The 21,052-nt window shown below is 45.0% G+C and overlaps 1 protein-coding gene across 5 annotated transcripts in view; it reads left to right on the forward strand.

Moving 5' to 3' along the window:
• Positions 1–21,052, forward strand: part of MAPK6 (mitogen-activated protein kinase 6) — a 61,502-nt gene that overhangs the window by 14,967 nt on the left and 25,483 nt on the right. The window contains exons 1-2 of one of the 5 annotated variants that reach the window (XM_007525782.2): positions 808–1,013; positions 17,787–18,980. In XM_007525782.2, the coding sequence (XP_007525844.1) occupies positions 18,426–18,980 (555 nt within the window). In that variant the 5' untranslated portion in view covers positions 808–1,013; positions 17,787–18,425. Of the gene's footprint in view, positions 1–807; positions 1,014–1,532; positions 1,684–1,713; positions 1,939–17,786; positions 18,981–21,052 lie in introns of those variants that run through there. The other 4 variants (XM_060174663.1, XM_060174666.1, XM_060174665.1 and 1 more) reach the window with 4 other exon arrangements.

The raw sequence follows: 21,052 nt of genomic DNA on the forward strand, positions 1-21,052 counted from the left end.
CGCCTGACTCCCCTAAATAAAATATTTAAAATACATATATAAAGTGCTCATGCTCCATCTCAACCACTTAACCTCAAAGTGATCTCAGAAGTGGCCTTTGCCTCTCCCGGCTGGACGCTGCACATAATGATGGGGAAGGGGCTGGCGAGGGTGAGTCACTGCGTCTGTTTTCCTGAATGCCCACACGGATGTCCCAAACCCCGGGGGCGCGCCCCGGGACTCCACATGCCGAGCTGAGTCTGCTCCTCGCCCGCCCGGGAAGGCGGCGCTCCGCGTCCCCCACCACGGGGCACCGGGCGCCAAGCCTGCGCCTCCGTCCAGTTGGCCGCGGCCCAGTCCCCGCTGCCAGCCGGGTGTCTCCGCCTCCGGGTCTGTGCTCACTGTTCCTCGGCAGGAACATCCTTCTCCTCCAGCTCCCTTCTTCTGCTTAGTCTCCCCGGGCTGCCACCCCCCAGGCGGAGGCAATGGCCCCCGCACGCGGCCGGTAACGCGCCAGCCCGGTGCTCGGCGGCGGCCGTCTAGTCGCTCCATCTGAGGTCCGGCCTTCCGTCCCCGGAGACCTCTACACGCCTCTTGCACCGCCCTCACACTCAGTAGGGGCTCCTGAGGTTAAGGCTCGCACCGAGTTGAGCGGCCTCTTGTTTGGAGACCCGGGCGCCCTCCGCTCCCCCGCACCCGAGCTGCGCCCAGCCCGCGTGCTTCCCCCAGTCGCCCCCGCGGCGCGCGCGCAGCCGGTCACGGGCGTTGGAAATTCCGGCGCGTGCAGGCGCGCGGGCCCCGGCGGGGGCGGGGGCACCCGTGGAGTGAGCCTGTGACGTGAGGGGGCGTGGCGCCAGAGGCCCCGCCCCCGCCCCGGCCCCCTCGCCCTCTCTCGCAGGTCGGGGTTACATGGCGGCGACTGCGGCAAAGCGAGAACCTCGGAGACGCCGCTGCCGCCAGCACAGCCGGAGACCGGAGCCGACACTGGGGCTGTCCGCGGGCCCCACACACCCTCGATGAGTCGGAGAAGTCCCGTGAGTGTGTGTGTGTTTGTGAGTGTGCGGGTGTGTGTACGTGCGCGGGGCGCGCCGGCGGGGCGGCTTGGGAGGGCGCCGCGGCGGGCCCGGCGGCGGCGGCGGCGGCGGAACCGGCTCTCTGCTCCATTGTGTGACCCTCCGGCGGCGGCCGCCGCTCAACAAAGGCGCTTTTGTTCCGGCTCCCGCCCGCCCCCTGCCCGCCCGCCCGCCCGCCGACCAGCCGGCTTCTGGCCTGGCCGGCGCGTTCCCGCGCGGGCCGGGGGTCCCCGCGTGGGGCCGGCGGAGCGACGGGCGCGCCCCTCCCACCCGGCACGCCCCTCGGCGAGCCCGGCCGCGCCCTCCCGGGGCCCCCCGCACGCCGCCCCGCGGCCCCGCCATCCGCGCCGAACACCTTGGGTTCGAAGCCGGGGCGGGCGGGCTGGCGAGGGGCGGCGGCCGGGGAGCGGGAGGTGGCGCGGAGTCTCGCCTTCCTGGCCCTCCGCCTTTCGAAACGCGCCCGGTCTCCTCCCCCAGCCCACTCGGGTGACTCGGCCTCAGCTGACTCGGGCCGGCCGGGCAAAGTCTCCCGGAGACGCGGCCGGCTGGTGGCGTAGCGGCGCGGGCTTCCCCCGCCCCCCCGATCGGCTCCCCCTGCCCAAGTTTCGAGTGGAGTCGAGTCGTCCACGAGGTACCGACAACGCGCCGGGGTCGCGACTTGCGAGCCCGCCGCCGGCGCCCCCTCCCCGGCCGCCTTCCCCCCTTTCTGCTGCTGCCTGGACGTTGAGCGGCGCCCTGCCCAGGTGCCCCGACGAGAACTTGTGTTGTCAGGTGATGCGGCCCCAGAGGGGTCACAGTCTGACTGTGAGGTGCGGTGGGAAGCCAGGGTGTCGGGGCCGCCTTTTGTTCCCCGGCTTTGGTGAGGCTCGGCTGGCCCAGGTGTTAGGTGAGACCCCGGGAAGCTGCAGCTCTTGGATGCCTTTCCTTTTTCTTTTTCTTTTCCTTTTTTTTTTCCCCCCTCCTTTTGACTTGTTCACCGGGGAAAGGTCTTGTGAAGGGAACCGGTGAGCTGGGCTTAGAAGCCAGCCGCATCTGCAGCAAAAGCCACGCTCGTTCCTTCTATGCTCTCTATGCCTTTAAGCCACTATTACTAGTACTACTATTATTATTACGAGCTTTTTCTTTTTCCTCCCCCCCATACAACATGATTTGTCTAGGGGGTAAAGATAACGGGATAACAATGGACGGCAAACGGGCTCAAAGTATTTCTCTATGATTTTCCTAGTTTTTGTTTGTTTGCTTTTTAAGTTCTGATTGGACATCTGTGCTCATCGTGGACACGAAAAAAAAAATGTTGGGTTCAAGTAGGGCCTGATTCACTATGTGAACTGTGTCTTTAGAGTTGGCTTTTCACGTTTGAAACTTGGTTTTGAATTGGGGTGTGTGTATGTGTGTGTGTGTCTGTAAAACTATGCTTTTAGTCAGCAGTAGTTTAATGCGTGTTTGTGGAGGGCTTGCTGTGTGCCGGGGAGTGTAAAGTCCTTTTACATATATATATATATATATATATATGTTACATCATGTAATAAGAACTGTGAAACTTGTAAAACTGCTTATTGGTAGCCTAACTTGAGTAATTGTGGCCATCTAGGAAACATGCCAGATTTGAGTAGAACATGTTTTATCATCACGATGCTACTATTGAGGGGAAGAAAAATTGGGAAAATGAAGGATTGTTTATTTATTTTATTTGTTTTTAAACTTTATATGTGAGCATATGTGGAATTTGCAGAAGAGTTTTGAAAGTGGTTAGATTATCTAAAGAAGATTGATTTGATGGGCAGTTAATTTGGCACTAGATGAAGCACATGCTCTAATGGCAAGTATCAGTACCAAAATTGTTAGTGTTTTACATAAGTTCCTGTAAGCATCGTGAGAATTCATAACTGACGAAAAAGCCAGGTTTGCTGACTCAGGGGCTGGGGTCTGGTAGGAGGAAGCCTAGAAGTGCAGCAAGTTTTGAGCTGGGTGATGACTCACTCTGCCCACGGACTGCTACGTGGCTCTCTCTCTCTTTTTTTTTTAATGATAGGCTAAAATGTTTCAGTCTACATTATAATTCTCTTAAGAACTACAATTTCTCCTAAAAAAAAAAAAAAGTAATGTCTTCATAAAAGGACAGGTTTAGTGCATATTGTAAGGATATCTGTATTTTATAGTTTAGCTACAGGTGAAAATTTGGACATTTGTTGAGGGGAAAATAAAAATGCCTCAAAGTCCCAAATTCAATCCCCCTGCCCCCCACCACAAGAAATAAGAGCTGAGCAGTGCTCTGGTTAAAAAAAAAAAAAATTGTGATGCCATTTTTTTTTTCTCAGTTAAGACATCAAATGTTGCATAATCTTTATGCTATCTATCCTTTCCTTTCCTTTCTTTCCATCCTTTCTTTCACCTGATCACTGTTCAGCTCTCTGGCCTATGGTGGTGGTGTGGGGTATTGTACCTGGGACTTTGGAGCCTCAGGCCTGAGTCAGTCTGTTTCTCTGTCTCTCTCTCTCTGGAGTATAGCATAATGGTTATGCAAAGAGACTTTCATGCCTGAGGCTCTCTAGTCCCAGGTTCAATCTCCCACACCACTTTAAGCCAGAACTAAGCAGTGCTCTGGTAAAAAAAAAAAAAGTATCTTTTTTTTTTCATTATGCTATGTAGCCCGCCCTCAAAATTTCTTTAGGATCCTAGTATTTACTTCAGAAAGAGTCTTATCTGTACAGAGATAAGGAAATCAAGAAGGGCCCATGGTATCGCACTGGGTTAAGTGCACATATTAGGAAGCACATAGTACTACTACTACGAAGCAGGGCAAGGACCAGCTCCCCACCTGCAGGGGGGCACTTCATAAGCAGTGAGGCAGGTCTGCAGGTGTCTTATCTCTCTCCCCCTCTGTATCTTCTCCTCCTCTCTCGGTTTCTCTCTGTCCTGTCCAATAGCAACAACAGTAACAAAATGGAGAAAATTGCCTCCAGGGGCTGTGGATCCCAAGTGTAGGCCAAGCCCTAGCAATAACCGTGGAGGCCAAAAAAAGAAAGAAATCTATACCTTTAATTCTGTTTATTCATAAAGCTATGAAGTGGCGGTGTTTACAGTGACCATGATCATTATCTTAATCCATGGATATTATTTTACAGCTAAGAAATGAGGCCCTGGAAGATTGACCTTTGAATGTGATTTCTGGACTAGTATTTTTTTGATATTTATTCCCCTTTTGTTGCCATTGTTTTATTGTTGTGGTTATTGTTGTTGTTGATGTCATCATTGTTGGATAGGGCAGAGAGAAATGGAGAGAGGAGGGGGAGGTAGAGAGGGAGAGAGAAAGAGACACCTGCAGACCTGCTTCATTGCTTGTGAAGCAACCCCCTGCAGGTGGGGAGCCGGGGGCTCTAGCCGGGATCCTTACACTTTGCGCCACCTGTGTTTAACCCGCTGTGCTACCGCCCGACTCCCTGGACTAATATTGTTAACATCACCTGGAAATTTGTTGAAAGTGAAGTCTTCTCCCCATCTCAACACCTACTGAATGATCTGTATTAACAGGATTCTTGGGTGTTCAGATGCACATTAATTTCTAGAAGCCCTGCTAAGTGATGCATTCCAAAGTGATCAATTTGGAAAACTCAGGTCATCTGTGCTGCCCTTTCATTGGTCTTCCTACAAAATAAAGTCAGATGAAAAAATAGAGTGTCTAATCTCTGTCCAGTAGAACTTTCCTGTGATAAGGGAAGTGGTCTGTACTGTTCAGTGAGATAACCGTTAGCCACATGGAAATGTTGAACACTTGAAAAGTAGGTGGCTTGTGTACCTGAGGAACAACATTTTTCTTTTTCTTGTGGCATCCGGGAATGAAGCCAAAGCCTGCATGTGCTTTAGCACTGAATAATCTCCAGGTCCAGCTTCTTCCCTCCTCCCTCCCTCTACCCCTCCTCTCTTTTCTTTCCAGATTTATTTATTAATGAGGAAGAGGGGGAGAGAATCAGACCATCACTCTGACACGTGATGCTGAGGAATTGAACTCTCAAGACCCTATGTTTTAGCACCCAACACCTCATTCACTGTGCCTTGCTCCATACTGTTACTATTACTACTACTACTATTGTTTTAAACCCCACTCACTCAGATGGGAACTTGGGAGAGGAGACACCACAGTACCACTTCTCCATCCGTGGAGCTTCCATGTTTTTCCTTGTGGTGCTGAGTCTTTACCTCAGGACCTTACACACAGCTAGGTGTGCTCTCTATTGGGGGAACGACCCCTGTTCTGAAAATATCATTTTGTTTTATTTAGTTTATATTTAAATAGGTATATATAGCTAGTGGCTAACATATTGGCCAGCACATATCTAGATGTTTTTTGCTTGCATTAAATTTAAAATAATCTGAGGACTAGGGAAATAGCATAGTGGTTATGCAAAATGTCTGTCATGACTGTGGTACCCAAGGTCCCTGTACCACAGTATGCAGTAGTTTGTCGGTGCTGTGGTGAAATAATAGTCATGATAATATAAAGTTTAAAATCATCTAAACTTAACCATCTAGTAACTGAGTAGGCTCAGTTTAGTAAGTTCCCTCTTTATCAACTGGAGTGATGGAGGTTTCTACTACTTGGCACTGGAGATCCAGGCCTAGGGCCTCACACAGGTGAGGCGTGTAACCATTGAGCTACATTCCAGTGAAACTGTCTATGTTTCCAGTATGCCCAAGTTTTTTTTGTTTTTTGTTTTTCCTTTTGTTGCCCTTGTTTTATTGTTGTTATTGATGTCATCATTGTTGGATAGGACAGAGAAATGGAGTGAGGAGGGGAAGACATAGGGGGAGAGAAAGATAGACACCTGCAGACCTGCTTCACCGCCTGTGAAGCAAGCCCTCTGCAGGTGGGGAGCCGGGGGCTCAAACTGGGATCTTTATGCTGGTCCTTGTGCTTTATGCCATGTGCTCTTAACCCGCTGTGCTCTACCACCCGACTCCCTCAAGTGTTTTTTTTTTTTTTTTAAACCAGAGCAGTGCTCATGGTTTATGGTGGTGCAGGGGATTCAACCTGAGACTTCGGAGCCTCCGGCATAAAAGTGCGTTTGCATAACCATTATGCTATCTACCCCTGCCTCCACGGTGGTCTTTTAGTAGTTAGAAAGCAGTGCCAGTTTTCTAGTTGATAGCCCTACATTCAATATAGTATGATAGATAATCTGAGTTGTTTTTCTGTCTAATGCAGTAAAGGGTTAAAATTAAAAATAGCGGTTAAATAACTTTTCTTTCGTTATTTTGTGAATAGCATGACCGTTTTTTGTTTGCAATCTGGTTCCTCTGGGTTTGTTGACACTTGTTAATCAAGCTGTCAGTTATCTCCAGGTGCAGAAACACTGAGTAGTTCTTAGTCTCCCATCTTCCGTAGTGGAAGAGAGGTCAGATTGGCCTTTTTTTTTGTTTAAGATTTTATTTATTAATTAATGAGAAAGAGAGAGAAAGAACCAGACATCATTCTAGTACATGGCTGCTGGGGATTGAACTCAGGACCTCATGCTTGAGAGTTTAGTACCTTAGCCACTGCGCCACCTTCTGGACCACTGTCCAAACCTTGACACCTAATATATGTGTGATTTCGGTAAAGTTGCTTTACCTCACAAATTATCAGTCCTCTTGTTTGTAAGATACCAGGTAATAGTTCTGACTAACAGATACAATTTGCCAGTTAGAAACTTCCTAGCACTTAATAGATAATAAATGTATTGGGTTGTCGGAAAAGTCATAATGTCTTTTTCTGTTTTCCTGTGCCAAAAAGTGTCATGACTTTTCCGACAACCCAATAAATTGCCTTTTTCCTCTCCTCTCTTAATTTTTATAGCCTTCTGTAATTCAGTCTTGTGTCTTAAGATTCCAACCAGATGGCCTGGGAGGTGGGTGGCACAGTGGCTAAAGTGTTAGACTTAAAAACATTAGTGTTCTGAGTTTCATCTCTGACATCATATATGGCAGAGTAATATGGTCCCCCCCATAAGTAAATTCTTTCTCTTTCTGTCTTTCTCCAACAGGAGCTATATATAGTGACTTCCCACTGGAGACTATAACTTCAAGCCATGTTTCAGTCATGCTCTGTCCCGTGTAGATTCCTCCCCTGGTGCTCTGGATTCTTTCTCTTGACTTAAGGACTCATGTCTTTCCAGTGTCATAAATTTATCATTTTCTATTTGGTCTTTCTTTTTTTTACTAGTATGCAAATGTGCCCTAGAGCTGTACTGTCCAATCTAGTGGCCACCAGTCATATGTGGGTATTTAATTAAATTAATTATATATATATACATTTTGTAATGCTAGAATTTATTATTTTTTATTTCTTTATTGGGGGATTAATGTTTTACGGTTGGCAGTAAATACAGTAATTTGTACATGTATAACATTTCTCAGTTTTCCACACGATACAACCCCTATTAGGTCCTCTGCCATCCTGTTCTCCCCCCTCCCCCCCCCACTCCAGAGTCTTTTACTTTGGTGCAATACACCAATTTTTATTTATTATTATCATTAGTCAGAGCTTTGCTCAACTCTGGTTTGTTTCAGTGCTGGGGTGTGAACCTAAAACTTTTGGTACCAGAGGCATGAAGGTCTTTCTGCATAATTGCTATGCTCTCTCCCCAGTAGATATTTACATCAGATGTTCAGTAGCCATGCTATTACTGACTGCTGTACTGGTTAGTGAGGGATAAAGAAATTTCTAAACTCTCCCCAATTCCACGGTCTACCTCATTTCTTTGACTCTTTTAAGGAAATTTCACACTATGTGTGTGTGCGCGCGCTGTCCACTTTCCTTTGGTCTTCAGCCTATTCCAGAATGAATGCCTTTTGTCATTTCCTTATCACTGAGAGGACGGCTGATCTATGAAGGCCATTTAGCAAAGCCACCTTTCAGGATCTAGTGGCAGCAGGCATGATAGTTGGCCATGTATAGTTTATGAGGCTTATACGCTTCTCTTCCTGTTCTGTGTGGAGCTTCTCTCTATTTGCCTCTAAATATTGGCATATCTCCGAGTTTAGTCCTGGACGTTGTTTCTTCCCTTCTTTCTAAGTCCATTTCTTAGGGGGTTTCATTAAAATCATTGCTTTAAATACTACCTACATGCGGGTAGTTCTCCATGTGTTTCTGGTTAGGCCTCTTGTCTTAGCTCCAGATACATTATCTAACTGCCTGCTTGATATTCCCACCCAACTATCTAAACAGGCATTATATAAATAGACTTAACATGTCTAAAATAGAACTCTTTCTTCCTTACTGTTCTTCCAGGCTTCGCCACCTCAGTAAATGATACCTGAATGTTATCCTTATCCAGTCCACTACTGAGGTCTTTTGGTCTCCAAAATATCATTTGGATATTCATTTTTTATTTTTTAGATTTTTTTCATGTTTTGAGAAAGAGAGCAAGAGAGAACCAGTACATCACTGTGTCACTGTGGTACATCCTTTGTTGGGGACCAAACTCAGGGCCTCGTGCTTGAGGGTCCACTGCCTTACCTACTGCACCACCTCTCAGGTTGCAGTGTGCACCCCCCTTTACACTTTAATTTTTTTTTTTTTAAGAATATATTTATTCACAAGGAAGATAGGAAGAGAGAGAGAAAGAACCAGACATCACTCTGGTACATGTGCTGCTGGGAGTTGAACTTGGGATCTCATGCTTGAGAACCCAGTGCTTTATCTACAGCACCACCTCCCGGACCACTACACTTTAATTTTTGTCACCTGCATTTCAGCCATCATCCACTCATCTGGCCTACAGAAGTAGCTTTTAACCAATCTCTGCTTTGTCTTCACAGTGCGAGAGCCTTCCCTGGTGCCATATCGCCTCCCAGGTGGTGCTGGGTCTCAAATTAGGGCCATGGGCATGCGTGACAAGACCTACCTGCTGAACTATCTCTCTGACAAGTGTATGCTTTCATTTAAAAATTATGATAGAAGTAGGGTAAGGGTGGGGGTAGATAGCATAATGGTCTATGCAAAGAGACTCTTGTGTCTGAGGTGCCGAAGTCCTAGGTTCAGTCCCCCGCACGACCATAAGCCAGAGCTGGGCAGTGCTTTGTTGTCTCTCTGTCTCTCTCTCTCTCTCAAAAATAAATGAAATCTTTTTTTTTAAAAAAAAAAATTTTATTTTATTTATTTATTCCCTTTTGTTGCCCTTGCTGTTTTATTGTTGTAGTTATTATTGTTGTTGTCATTGTTGTTGGATAGGACAGAGAGAAATGGAGAGAGGAGGGGAAGACAGAGAGGGGGAGAGAAAGATAGACACCTGCAGACCTGCTTCACCGCCTGTGAAGTGACTCCCCTGCAGGTGGGGAGCTGGGGTTCGAACCGGGATCCTTATGCCAGTCCTTGTGCTTTGCGCCACCTGTGCTTAACCCGCTGCACTACAGCCCGACTCCCATGAAATCTTTTAAAAAAAAAAAGAAGAAGAAGAAAGAAAAAAATAGGGTGAAAGAAGGGAGCATAGAGAGAGGGGGGGGAGAGAAAGAAAGACATCTGCAGCCTGCCCCACCACTTGTGAAGCTTCCCTCTATAGGTGGGGATCAGGGGTTCAAACCTGGGTCCTCAACCATGATAAGTTGTGCACTTTACTGGTTGTGCCACCACCCAGTCCTGAGCATATACTTTTTTTTTTTTTTTTGATGAAGACTCCTGTGTTCTCTGAAACATGGCTGCTCCCGAGCCAAAAGGATAAGGTTTCTTTTTTTTTTTTTGGTAACTAGAGCACTGCTCAGCTCTGGCTTATGGTAGTGCAGGGGATCAAGCCTGAGACTTTTGGAGCCTCAGACATTAGAGTCTCTTTGCATAACCATTGTGCTGTCTACCCCCGCCCCTAAGTGTATACTTTTAAAGCTGAAAGTAGAGTCCCTTGATTTTACTACAGTTGGGCCAGAGAGATAGTGTAGTGGTTATGCAAAAGCGGCTCTGCAGTCTCAGATTCAGTCCCTGGCACCACATCATAAACCAGAATTGTGCAGTGCTCTGGTTTAAAAGATGTTCTTTTTTCTTTCTTTCTTCAATTAAAATGTGTATACTTATTGGGTTGGGGTAAATGGCATAATGATTATGCAGAAACCCTCATGCCTTAAGTTCCAAAGTTCCAGGTTCAGTCCCCTGCACCACCATAATCCAGATAAGTGCTCTGGTTTAAAAAAAAAAAAAAAAGGGAGCTGGTGGTAGCGCAGCGGGTTAAGTGCATGTGGAGCAAAGCACACGGACTGGCCTAAGGATCCTGGTTGGAACCTCTGGCTCCCCACCTGCAGGGGAGTCACTTCACAAGTGATAAAGCAGGTCTGCAGGTGTCTATCTTTCTCTCTCCCTCTCTTGTCTTCCCCTCCTTTCTCCATTTCTCTTTGTCCTATCCAACGACAGTGACATCAGTAATAACTACAACAATAAAACAAGGGCAACAAAAGGGAATAAATAAATATTTTTTAAAAATTAAAAAGATTATTTCCATTTCATTTGAAATTGTCAGTGCTTCTGGCATTTAAATTATATTTAATTTGTATTATCATTGGTGCAAAAATTGGCAGTGCAATTGATGTATTTCGTTTTCTCTTTTGCTTCCCACTGTTCCTAGTCATGGGAACATAATTAAGTAGACATAATAACCAAAAGGGAGAAAGTGTTGAAAAATGACCCACGAGCCTTTCATTAGCTTGATCACAGTCTGTTTTAAAATATCTAAGCTACTTCACCAGTATTGGAAACCTTAGTTATCTGACTCAGTTTGTACACCTCTACTACCTTGTGCACTTACTGGTTCATCTTTTACTCCTTCGTGGGTTATAAACTCCATAATTCATTTCTATTTCACTTTAAATGGTCAATAGTCTTTTAAAAGGCATTGAAGAGTGTGAACAATTTTAAGGCTTTTTATCCTTCCCAACTACTTACCCTTTCTAGGACCTTTTGCTCTTTTTGGCAGATCTAGGGTTCCATTTGGTGTCTTTTTCGTTCTAACGAACTTTTCTAGCATTTCCTGGGGGCAGGGAAGGTGCCGGGGGTCCTACCTCTAGTCCAAGTATTATTGAATCTGCTAGCCCAGGGAGAGCCTTGAGAAAAAGAATTCCTTTCTTAGTGCTCCCCCCCCCCCTTTTTTTTTTTTCCTTTTCCCTTCCCAGAGCACTGCTCAGCTCCGGTTTGTGGTGGTGTGGGAGATTGAACCTGGGACTTTGGAGCTTCCCTCGGGCATGAGTCTCTTTGCATAACCATTATGCTGCCTGCACTCTCTTGATTTGTTCTTAACTCACACTGGAGTTTAGACTTGAGCTCCTTTCTGTTAGGTACATCTGCTTTCTTCAGGAGGCCAAGTGCCTCAAGCTGAAACGGGAAAGGGGAGATGGGTCACTCTCAGTCTCTGTCAGATGAAGGTGAAACCAACTCAAGGATACAATCAGGCCTTCTCTACTAAGTACTTGTTCCTAAATATATCACACAAATGGTTATCACTAGAAGTGTAATAAAGTTTTGTGTTTCAAAGTTAAGAAAAAATTCTGTAGACCCAGATGTTTTCTTTTAAAATAGAATTACAGCAGAGGGAGGGCAGTGGTGGTTTAACAAATACTTGTCTATTTGTGCCCATATTCCTTAGCATTATAAGAGGTGCTTTAGAGAAACGAGGCCTTGGGCAAGAGGAAGAAAGGCCAGGAGGTGAAAGATCATTTCGATTACATTAGAATTTCCAGCCATAAGCTTGGAAGGGATTTATAGAAAGGATTGTGTTTGTTTAGTGAGGGAAGGAATGGGAGGGAAACTGGTTTGCAAGGGCAGCGGGTCTTGTGTAGTGCGACAAGCTCAAACCCAGGGACCCACAGTTTGCAAATCCTGTGCTTAACATGTGGAACTCCCTCCTCAGCCACACTTAATGTTTGCTGCACATCACTTTCAATCACATTTTTCACTTCTGGACATGCCACTGTAAGTACTTGGGTACAAGAACTTGTGAAACAAACAAAAATGTGTGCTCTGCTCTCATAGATTGCAGACGTAGAGCTGGGTAGGTACTTAAGAGTCTCACTAGTTTGTCTCATTGGTGACATACTGCTGCCTCAAAGTGGATGACCTCCCCAGCAGATTGAGATCAGCATCAGAATATATGTGACTGCTTTTAATTTGTAACAGCTTTTGAAATGGTCATGGACTAATGAAAGTCCCGACTATTGTTAGAAATGTCTAGGCAAAGGTTAAGGCAAAATTTAAGAACAGAAGTAGGAGTAAAGGACGTTTTGGATGCTTCTTTAGAAGCTATGTAATCATCTGCCTTTGAAAGTTTTTCTGTAGCACAGTAGTCACTGATAGCAGGCAGAACCTGCAAGGCTTTGGTGTGTTAGTTTTCAGGCTCTCATTTCCACTCTAGAATCTTGAGGTTATTCCCTGATGCTATGGGCCTCCTTAAACAGTGGCCAAGGAGGTGGCACAGTGGTAGAGTTCTGAACCTGCATGTTCAGTCCCCAGTATGGTATATGCCAGAGTGCTACTCTGGCCTCTCCCGCTCCCTTATGAAATAAATCTCTAGAAAAGAATGCATGGGTGGCATAACAGTTCTGCAAAAGGCTTTCATGCCTGAGGCTCCAAGGTCTCAGGGTCAATCCCCACTACCCCCATAAAACAGCTGAGCAGTGCTCTGGTCTTTCTCTCTGACTTATTAAAGTAAAAACAGTGAAATACTTTTTTAGAAGAATGCATAGAAACAAGCACCTGTTCTAGCCTTCGGCCTTGTCTCTGCCGTGCAAACTTTATAGCGTTGATGAGAACTTGATACGTGGTCTTAGAGAAGGGGAAATCCGCTCTAGCAGCAACTTTCTATCCCAGGGTTAGGAGCTAGTACTGAGTATGTAGAGCCCAATCTTCCCCTTCTCTCCAGGAGCAGCTGGGTTTGGCTGAGGGCTGGCTAGATACTAGTTAACTCAAATTACTCACTTGACCCTGGAGAAGAGCAAAGTAGACAGGAGCTGTTGAGGGGGCTGGGGGAGAGTTGTCAGTTGGATCAGACAAAGATGTTACTTTTTGGCTTTTAGTCTGAGACGCAAGGCAATAGACAGAATAGATAGACAATAGAAGAGAAAATCAGAAAAATCACCTTTCTCTATGTCCCTTACTTCAAATTTGCTTTGAACAGCTAGACTCTCTTGACACAGATCAAGTTGTTCTTAAAAGGGAAGGGATGTGCTTGTCTAGAAAGTGGAGATAGGGCAGCATGAAGTATCTACTGTCTCTCTCTTTGCACTTTATCGTTTCATTTGCTTGAGTTAACTCAGAGTCTTGGTATTTCTCTTGGTGTAGTTACAGAGCACAGAAACTGTAGGCCTCAGGAGACCACTGGTTTGTGCCTTCTGGGTGGAACTGTACATAATATATAACTAGCAGATACTCGAGTGGAGCATAACTAAATTGCAGACATTCACCGAGTCTGCTCTATCATGAAGAAGTACAACATCACTACAGTTCACCTTTTTCCCACCAAACTTATCTCTGGGGCTCAGTGCCTACAGGAGGAATCCACCGCTCCTGGTGGCTTTTTTAAAAAATTTATTTATTATTGGATAGAGACAGAAATTAAGAAAGGGAGGAGAAATAGAAGGAAAAAGACAACTATAGCCTCGCCCCACCACTCGTGAAGCTTTCCCTTTGCAGGTTAGGACCAGGGGCTTGAACCTGGGTCCTTGTACACTGGAGTGTGTGCACTTAACCAGGTGCGCCACTGCCTGGCCCCTCTTTGCTTTGTAATTTGATAGGATAGAGGGAAATTGAGAGAGGAGGAGATAGAGAGGGAGAGAGACAAAGACACCTGCAGTACTTGCTCTACTGCTCGTGAAACTTCTCCCCTGCAGGTGAGGAGTGGGGGGTCAAGCCCAGGTTCTTGCACATGGTAATGTGCATTTAACCAAGCATGCCACCACCTGGCTTTCCCACTTAATTAAAAAGAAAGAAAGAAATTGATTGAGGGAGTCGGGTGGTAGCGCAGCGGGGTAAGCGCATGTGGTGCAAAGTGCAAGGACTGGTGAAGAATCCCGGTTCGAGCCCCCGGCTCCCCACCTGCAGGGGAGTCGCTTCACAGGCGGTGAAGCAGGTCTGCAGGTGTCTGTCTTTCTCTTGCCCTCTCTGTCTTCCCCTCCTCTCTCCATTTCTCTCTGTCCTATCCAACAACGATGACATCAATAACAACAACAATACTACAATAACAATGAAAAACAAGGGCAACAAAAGGGAAAATAAATAAATATTTAAAAAAAGAAAGAAATTGATTGAATAGAGTCAGAAATTGAGAGGGAAAGGAAAGATGGGAAGGGCACTGCCTCACCTCTTGCGAAACTCCTGCAGGTGGAGATTGAGGGTCCTTGTGCGTGTAACATTTACTCAATTGTGTGTGCCACTGTCTACCATCATTTAATTTTTTTAGTTTTATTTTTGCAGCCCAGGAGGTGGCACAGTGGGTGACATTGTGTGTGCTAGAGTGATGCTCTGGTTCTCTCTCCCCTCTTATTAATAAGGGAAAAAAAAATTTTTTTTTCATATGAGAACAAAACACTACTCAGTTCAGGCATGTGTTGGTGCTGGGGATTTAACCAGGGATTCTAGGGCGTCAGGCATGCAAGTCACTCCCCCACCCCCGTGGTACAGTCTCCCTGACCTTCCACTTCTTAGGGGGTATTTTTCACACTTCTGGAGGGAAAGGTGCTCTAGTAGCTTCGGGTGTCCTGGGGAAGTTGAAGAAGGTTAGAGATGCTATTCACAGAGCAGTGAGAACATTGGGTGGGTGCTGTTATTTTAGATTGAGGTTTGTTTGTTACATTTACCAGAGTGCTACTCAAGTCTAGTTTATTGTGCTGCTAGAGATTGAACCTAGGACCCTTGGTTCCTCAGGCATGAAAGGCTTTTTGCATATGCAGTCTTGGGTGGGCAGATAGGCCCACTCCCGACTCCACCCCATTTATTTGTGCTGTACTACTGAATTTGTAGTTGCAAAATTTGCAACTTGCAGCTTTACTGTTCTTAGGTCAAATCTGTAAAACTGACTTTAAAGTGTACATTTGTAAAATTGTAACACTGAATTTTTTTTTAATTATCTTATTTATAAGGTAGAGACAGCCAGAAATTAAGAGGAAATGGGGTGATAGGGAAAGAGACAGACACCTGAAATACTGCTTCACCACTCACAGAGCCTTCACTCTGTAGGTGGGGACTGGAGGCTCGAATCTGGGTCCTTGTGCATTATAATTTATGCACTCGGGGGTCAGGCGGTAGTGCACATGGCATGAAGCGTGAGGATCCTGGTTCAAATGCCCAGCTCCCCATCTGCAGGGGGGTCACCTCACAAGTGGTGAAGCATGTTTGCAGGTGTCTGTCTGTCTTTCTCTTCTCTCTCTCTCTCCCCTCCTCAATTTCTGTCCTATCCAACAACAGCATAAATGACAACAATAACGACAACAAGGGCAACAAAAATGGGGAAAAAAAAAAAAAACGGCCCCAGGAGTAGTGGATTTATGGCCCCAGCAATAACCCTGGAGGCAAAAACAAAAAACAAAACAAAAACACCACATGCACTCAACCAGGTGCACCACCACCTGGCCCCCTGAATTGTAACACTTGACTGAGATTTCAAGAATCGTTTCTATATTAGTGCGGAAAGGCACATGTGAACAACATATTTCAAGTGGAGACTAGAAATGTAAAATTTCTATGGCACAGCAGATAAAGCATTGGGCTCTTTTTAAAATTTTTTTATTACCTATATATTTGATAGAGAGGCAATCAGAAATCGAGAGGGAAAGGGGAGATAGAGAGAGTGAGAGACAGAGAGACACCTGCAGCACTGGTTCACCACTTGTGAAGCTTTCCCGCTGCAGGTGGGAACTGGGGGCTCGAACCTGGGTCCTTGTGCATTGTAACATGTGTGCTCAATCCGCTGCGCTAACCACCCGGCCCCCAAAATCTGACTTTTTTTATTCAAAAGTTTATTTGCAGGGTGGGGGCTAAATAGCATAATGGTTATGCAAAGAGAGTCATGCCTGAGACTATGAAATCTCCCGCCCGCACCATAAGCCAGAGCTGATCAGTGCTCTGATAAAAAGAAAAAAAAAAAACACTTAATTTGCAGACTTTTAACATCTAAATGCCTTTCTTTTTTTTTATTTATTTCCCTTTTGTTGCCCTTGTTGTTTTTCATTGTTGTAGTTGTTGTTATTGATGTCGTCGTTGTTGGATAGGCCAGAGAGAAATGGAGAGGGGAGGGGGGAAGACGGGGAGAGAAAGACAGACACCTGCAGACCTGCTTCACTGCCTGTGAAGCGACTTCCCTTCAGATGGGGAGCCGGGGGCTGGAACCAGGATCCTTAAGCCATTCATTGCGCTTCGTGCCACGTGCACTTAACCCACTGCGCTACCGCCTGACTCCCCTAGATGCCTTTCTGTAAGTAGATTGACATGCTGCAGACTTTTCAGGAGTCTTACGGATTTCTGAGAAATAGGCAAAAAGCATGCAAGCAGAAGAAAGCATTTTAGAGTAGGCAAAGAATACTGTTATGTTAGTGGTTCTCACAGTATTAAGCAGACACAGGAGCTGCTCTTATGTATTAAAAGATCCTGGGCATAGTAAATATCAGTGTAAAATACAAACCTGATGGGCAGGAGGTCCAGTGCACACTGCCCGGGTCTGACCCTCAGTACTACATGGGACATGCTGTGCTGTTGTGTCTGTTCCTGCTCTTTGAGCCAGAGCAGGTAAAATTGCACATGCCTGAGACCCTGTTTCATCAAGAAGAAATACTAAGTTATTGCTGTAAGGGGTGTTAGTCTCTTTATTTAATCTCTCCAGTCATTAGTATCCACTGGTTTTCTTTCACTTTCCATTTTTGCTGTCAAGGCTTCACTTGGGTTTTATGCCTACACAGTTCCACCATTCTTGGCAGACTTGAATCTCCCCCCCATAGGAGGTGAAAGAGAACTGGAGAGACAGGAAGAGAGCTACCACAGCACTGCTCACACACTACCCCCTTTCCCGGTGTTCCCATATGGTGGTTGGGGGAAACTTCACAAGCAGTGGAACATTTCTTTTCTCTCCTTTTTTTTGCCTCCCCACCCCAGTTTCTTCTCTAGCTAACAAGAAAAGGAGGAAATAAAAGTGTCCCACTCGGGGGTTGGGCGGTAGTGCAGCAGGTTAAGTTTATGTGGCGCAAAGCGCAAGGACTGGCTTAAGGATCCCGGTTTGAGCCCCCAGATCCCCACCTGCAGGGGAGTTGCTTCACAGGTGGTGAAGCAGGTCTGCAGGTGTCTGTCTTTCTCTCCCCCTCTGTCTTCCCCTCCTCTCTCCATTTCTTCTCTGTCCTACCCAAAAATAACGGCATCAGTAGCAACGATAATAATAACCACAACAACGATAAAAACAACCAGGGTAACAAAAAGGAAAAAAATGGCCTCCAGGAGCAGTGGATTCGTGGTGCAGGCACCGAGCCCCAGCAATAACGCTGGAGGCAAAAAATTAAAAAAGTGTCCACTCAAGCAGTAGAATTGTGAGGAAACAAAGTCACAGCAAAAACCATGGTGGCAAAATAAAATTTAAAAAACCTGCTCTGTTGGGATCTGGGTCTGAGTCAATGCTGTATATGTGCAAACAACTCCGTTTAATGTGATAGTATCTTATAGCTATAAATGCTCAGTTCTTGATATTTTACAGAGTCGGAGAGCATTACCTATAGTCTTAACTCTGTCCCTTTTTTCTCATCCCCCAGGTTGTATCAGAGTAAGATGGACGGTAGCTTTGATTGTGATTGTGGTGAGCTGGAGCCACCTGATCACTAACAAAAGACATCTTCTGTTAAACAACAGCCACCGGGGCTTCCTGTTGAAATAAATAGCAACAAAGGAAGAAAAGAAGCAAAACGGAAGTAGTGCTTACCGGCAGGCACCTTAGAATGCTGCTGCTCAGGACCAGTCCAACACTGAATGTATCTGCACTGTGAGGAGAATGTTCACAGAAGCCTGTTGTGTGCATATTTATTCACTTTTTTGTTAAATGTTAAATCGTTTAGCACAGTAAATCTGAGTGCATAGTATGTCATTTCATTCCGTCTGAGTTTCTTGAGTGTTTTCTTTAAATGTCTGCAGAATTGCTGCCCCTTTCTTGAACTATGAGTACTGCAACCTTTTTAATTCTCAATATGAGTAGAGCTTTTTGAGATTAAAATCTAAGGGGAACTCGACAGGCCTGGTTGGCATATGCAATGAACATCAAGAAAACACCTTGCTGTGGAAGCAGAATTATTTTTCTTCTCCCTTTTTGAAAGATCTTTCCTTTTGATGCCAGTTTTCTTCCTTGTTTACACAAGTTCAGCAGTTCGTAAGGAAAAGGCAATAGTAAGAGTTTCAAAATGGCAGAGAAATTTGAAAGTCTCATGAACATTCATGGTTTTGATCTGGGCTCTAGGTATATGGACTTAAAACCATTGGGCTGTGGAGGCAATGGCTTAGTTTTTTCTGCTGTAGACAATGACTGTGACAAAAGAGTAGCCATCAAGAAAATTGTCCTTACTGATCCCCAGAGTGTCAAACATGCTCTACGTGAAATCAAAATTATCAGAAGACTTGACCATGATAACATTGTGAAAGTGTTTGAAATTCTTGGTCCCAGTGGAAGCCAACTAACAGACGATGTGGGCTCTCTTACTGAGCTGAACAGTGTTTACATTGTTCAGGAGTACATGGAGACAGACTTGGCTAACGTGCTGGAGCAGGGCCCTTTACTGGAAGAGCATGCGAGGCTTTTCATGTATCAGCTGCTACGTGGGCTCAAATATATTCACTCTGCAAACGTACTGCACAGAGATCTCAAACCAGCTAATCTTTTCATTAATACTGAAGACTTGGTGCTGAAGATAGGTGACTTTGGTCTTGCACGGATCATGGATCCCCATTATTCCCATAAGGTATGTAAAAAGCCAGCTGAGACAGACTTTTAAATTCAATATATCATCAAAAATACGTACTTGGGAGTTGGGCGGGAGCGCAGCGGGTTAAGCGCAGGTGGCACAAAGCACAAGGACCAGCGAAAGGATCCTGGTTCAAGCCCCCGGCTCCCCACCTGCAGGGGGGTCGCTTCACAGGTGGAGAAGGTCTGCAGGTGTCTTTCTCTCCCCCTCTCCGTCTTCCCCATCTCTCTCCATTTCTCTCTGTCCTATCCAACAACAATGACAGCAGTAGTAACTACAACAATAATAAGGGCAACAAGAGGGAATAAATAATAAAATTTTTAAAAGTACGTGCTTGTACTTTTGTTTCTTGCTACAGAATATTTAGTTAGTTGTACTAGACTTTACATAGGACCTTGTTTTCTGATGCAAATCTTCTGTCATTCACAGTCACACTGAGTTTGAAATGAAAAGTGGTATGGGATCCTACTTAAGTAAAATTCCCAAAAGCGGATGGTTCTTATAAATACATTTCTCCCTGACTTAAAAGTTGTATAGTGGCCAGGAGACAAGTCACCTGGTATATTGCACACTTTACCCTAAACCAGGACCCAGGTTTCAGCCTCCAGGATCACATGGGAGCAAAGTAGACAGTAAATTAATCACAGCTGGATATGTTCTTAAGTAGTCTTCTGAAGGTAAAAGAGAGTACTAGTTTACCTTTTAGGTTTTTGTCTTTTTGAGTCTGTATACAACTCTACAAGCTCTATTTAGTTTGATACCTAAATTTGCAATATGTTAAAATAGGCCATTAGATTCATAAAATAGCAGAAAAGATTTATAGTATCTTTGCCAGTAGTAACTTGTTTTCACACAAGAATTTAATAATATTTCTGAGCAGAACCTTGGATTTAGTTTTCAAGAGAAATTGCATATGGGATCCTATTTAAAATATAAAAGTAGAGCTGCCTTGGTTATGCTTACTTGTTGTCCCATAGCACATGTCTACAGTAGCAAACAAGTCTTTTTATTCACACATATCGAGTATAATAAAAAATAAATACATTTTTTAAAAAAGGCCTTAACATAGAAATTGAGTACTAGGACTGGGTGACGACATAATGGTTAGACAAACGACTTTCATGCCTGAGACTCTGAGCTCCCAGAACTACCTTAAGTCAGAGCTAAGCAGTGCTTTGGCAACCAAAAAAAAAAGAGAGCGAGAGAGAGAGAAGGAAAGAGGGGGGGGGGGCATTAAAGAACAAGGAAGGGAAAAGAAATTGAATACTAAAATGAAATGTGTTGCCACAGACAGTCTCTTAATGGGTAATAGTGAAGTATTTCATACATGAGTAACTAAATCTTGTATCTATATGTAACAAAGGTACAGACCTCAAGCAGAGTTCCTTAATCTCGTTGAGTACCATTGCCCCTATAAAATGGGATTGATATCTAACATTACAAGTTTCAGGGTTATTTTAAGGATGAAATAAAATATTATGTGCATGTGTTTTTGTCCAATGACTCTCTCCCCCACCCTCACCCCCAGATATAGAGGAAGGGAGAGAGACCCAGAGCATCACTCTGGCACATCTGGGAGATGAACTCAGGAGCACATGCTTCCAAGTTCAGTGCTATACTCCCCATGCCACTTCACAGGCTCTACTAAATGCCTCTTAAATGCACAGCAATTAAATGCACAGCGAAAAATGATACGGCATGGTATATGTAGTAGAGCCACCTTTTCTGGGCGATAGGGAGGTTGACAGTGGTTTATAGATAGCATGTTTAGTACGCTTCTTTCTCTAGCTGATTTGAAGTATATCTGCTCTTTAACTAACTTACCACTTGAAGTTAAAGAAAAAAAAATAGATCATCTTCAGAAATACCTTTTGAACATGTGACCTAGGATCAGCATTATAATACAGTGTAAACAACAGACTTGTCTATATACTTACAGACGGTGTGTCCCTAGGAGAGTTTTATTCCATATAGCCTCAAAAGTAAAAGAGCTTGGAAACCCACAATATTATGTTAACAGTTCACATTTCGTGTTTGTTTTTTTAATTTTTTTTATTAAAGATACTGGC

This window comes from Erinaceus europaeus, chromosome 16 (assembly GCF_950295315.1).
Source record: "Erinaceus europaeus chromosome 16, mEriEur2.1, whole genome shotgun sequence".
NCBI classification, from domain to species: domain Eukaryota; kingdom Metazoa; phylum Chordata; class Mammalia; order Eulipotyphla; family Erinaceidae; genus Erinaceus; species Erinaceus europaeus.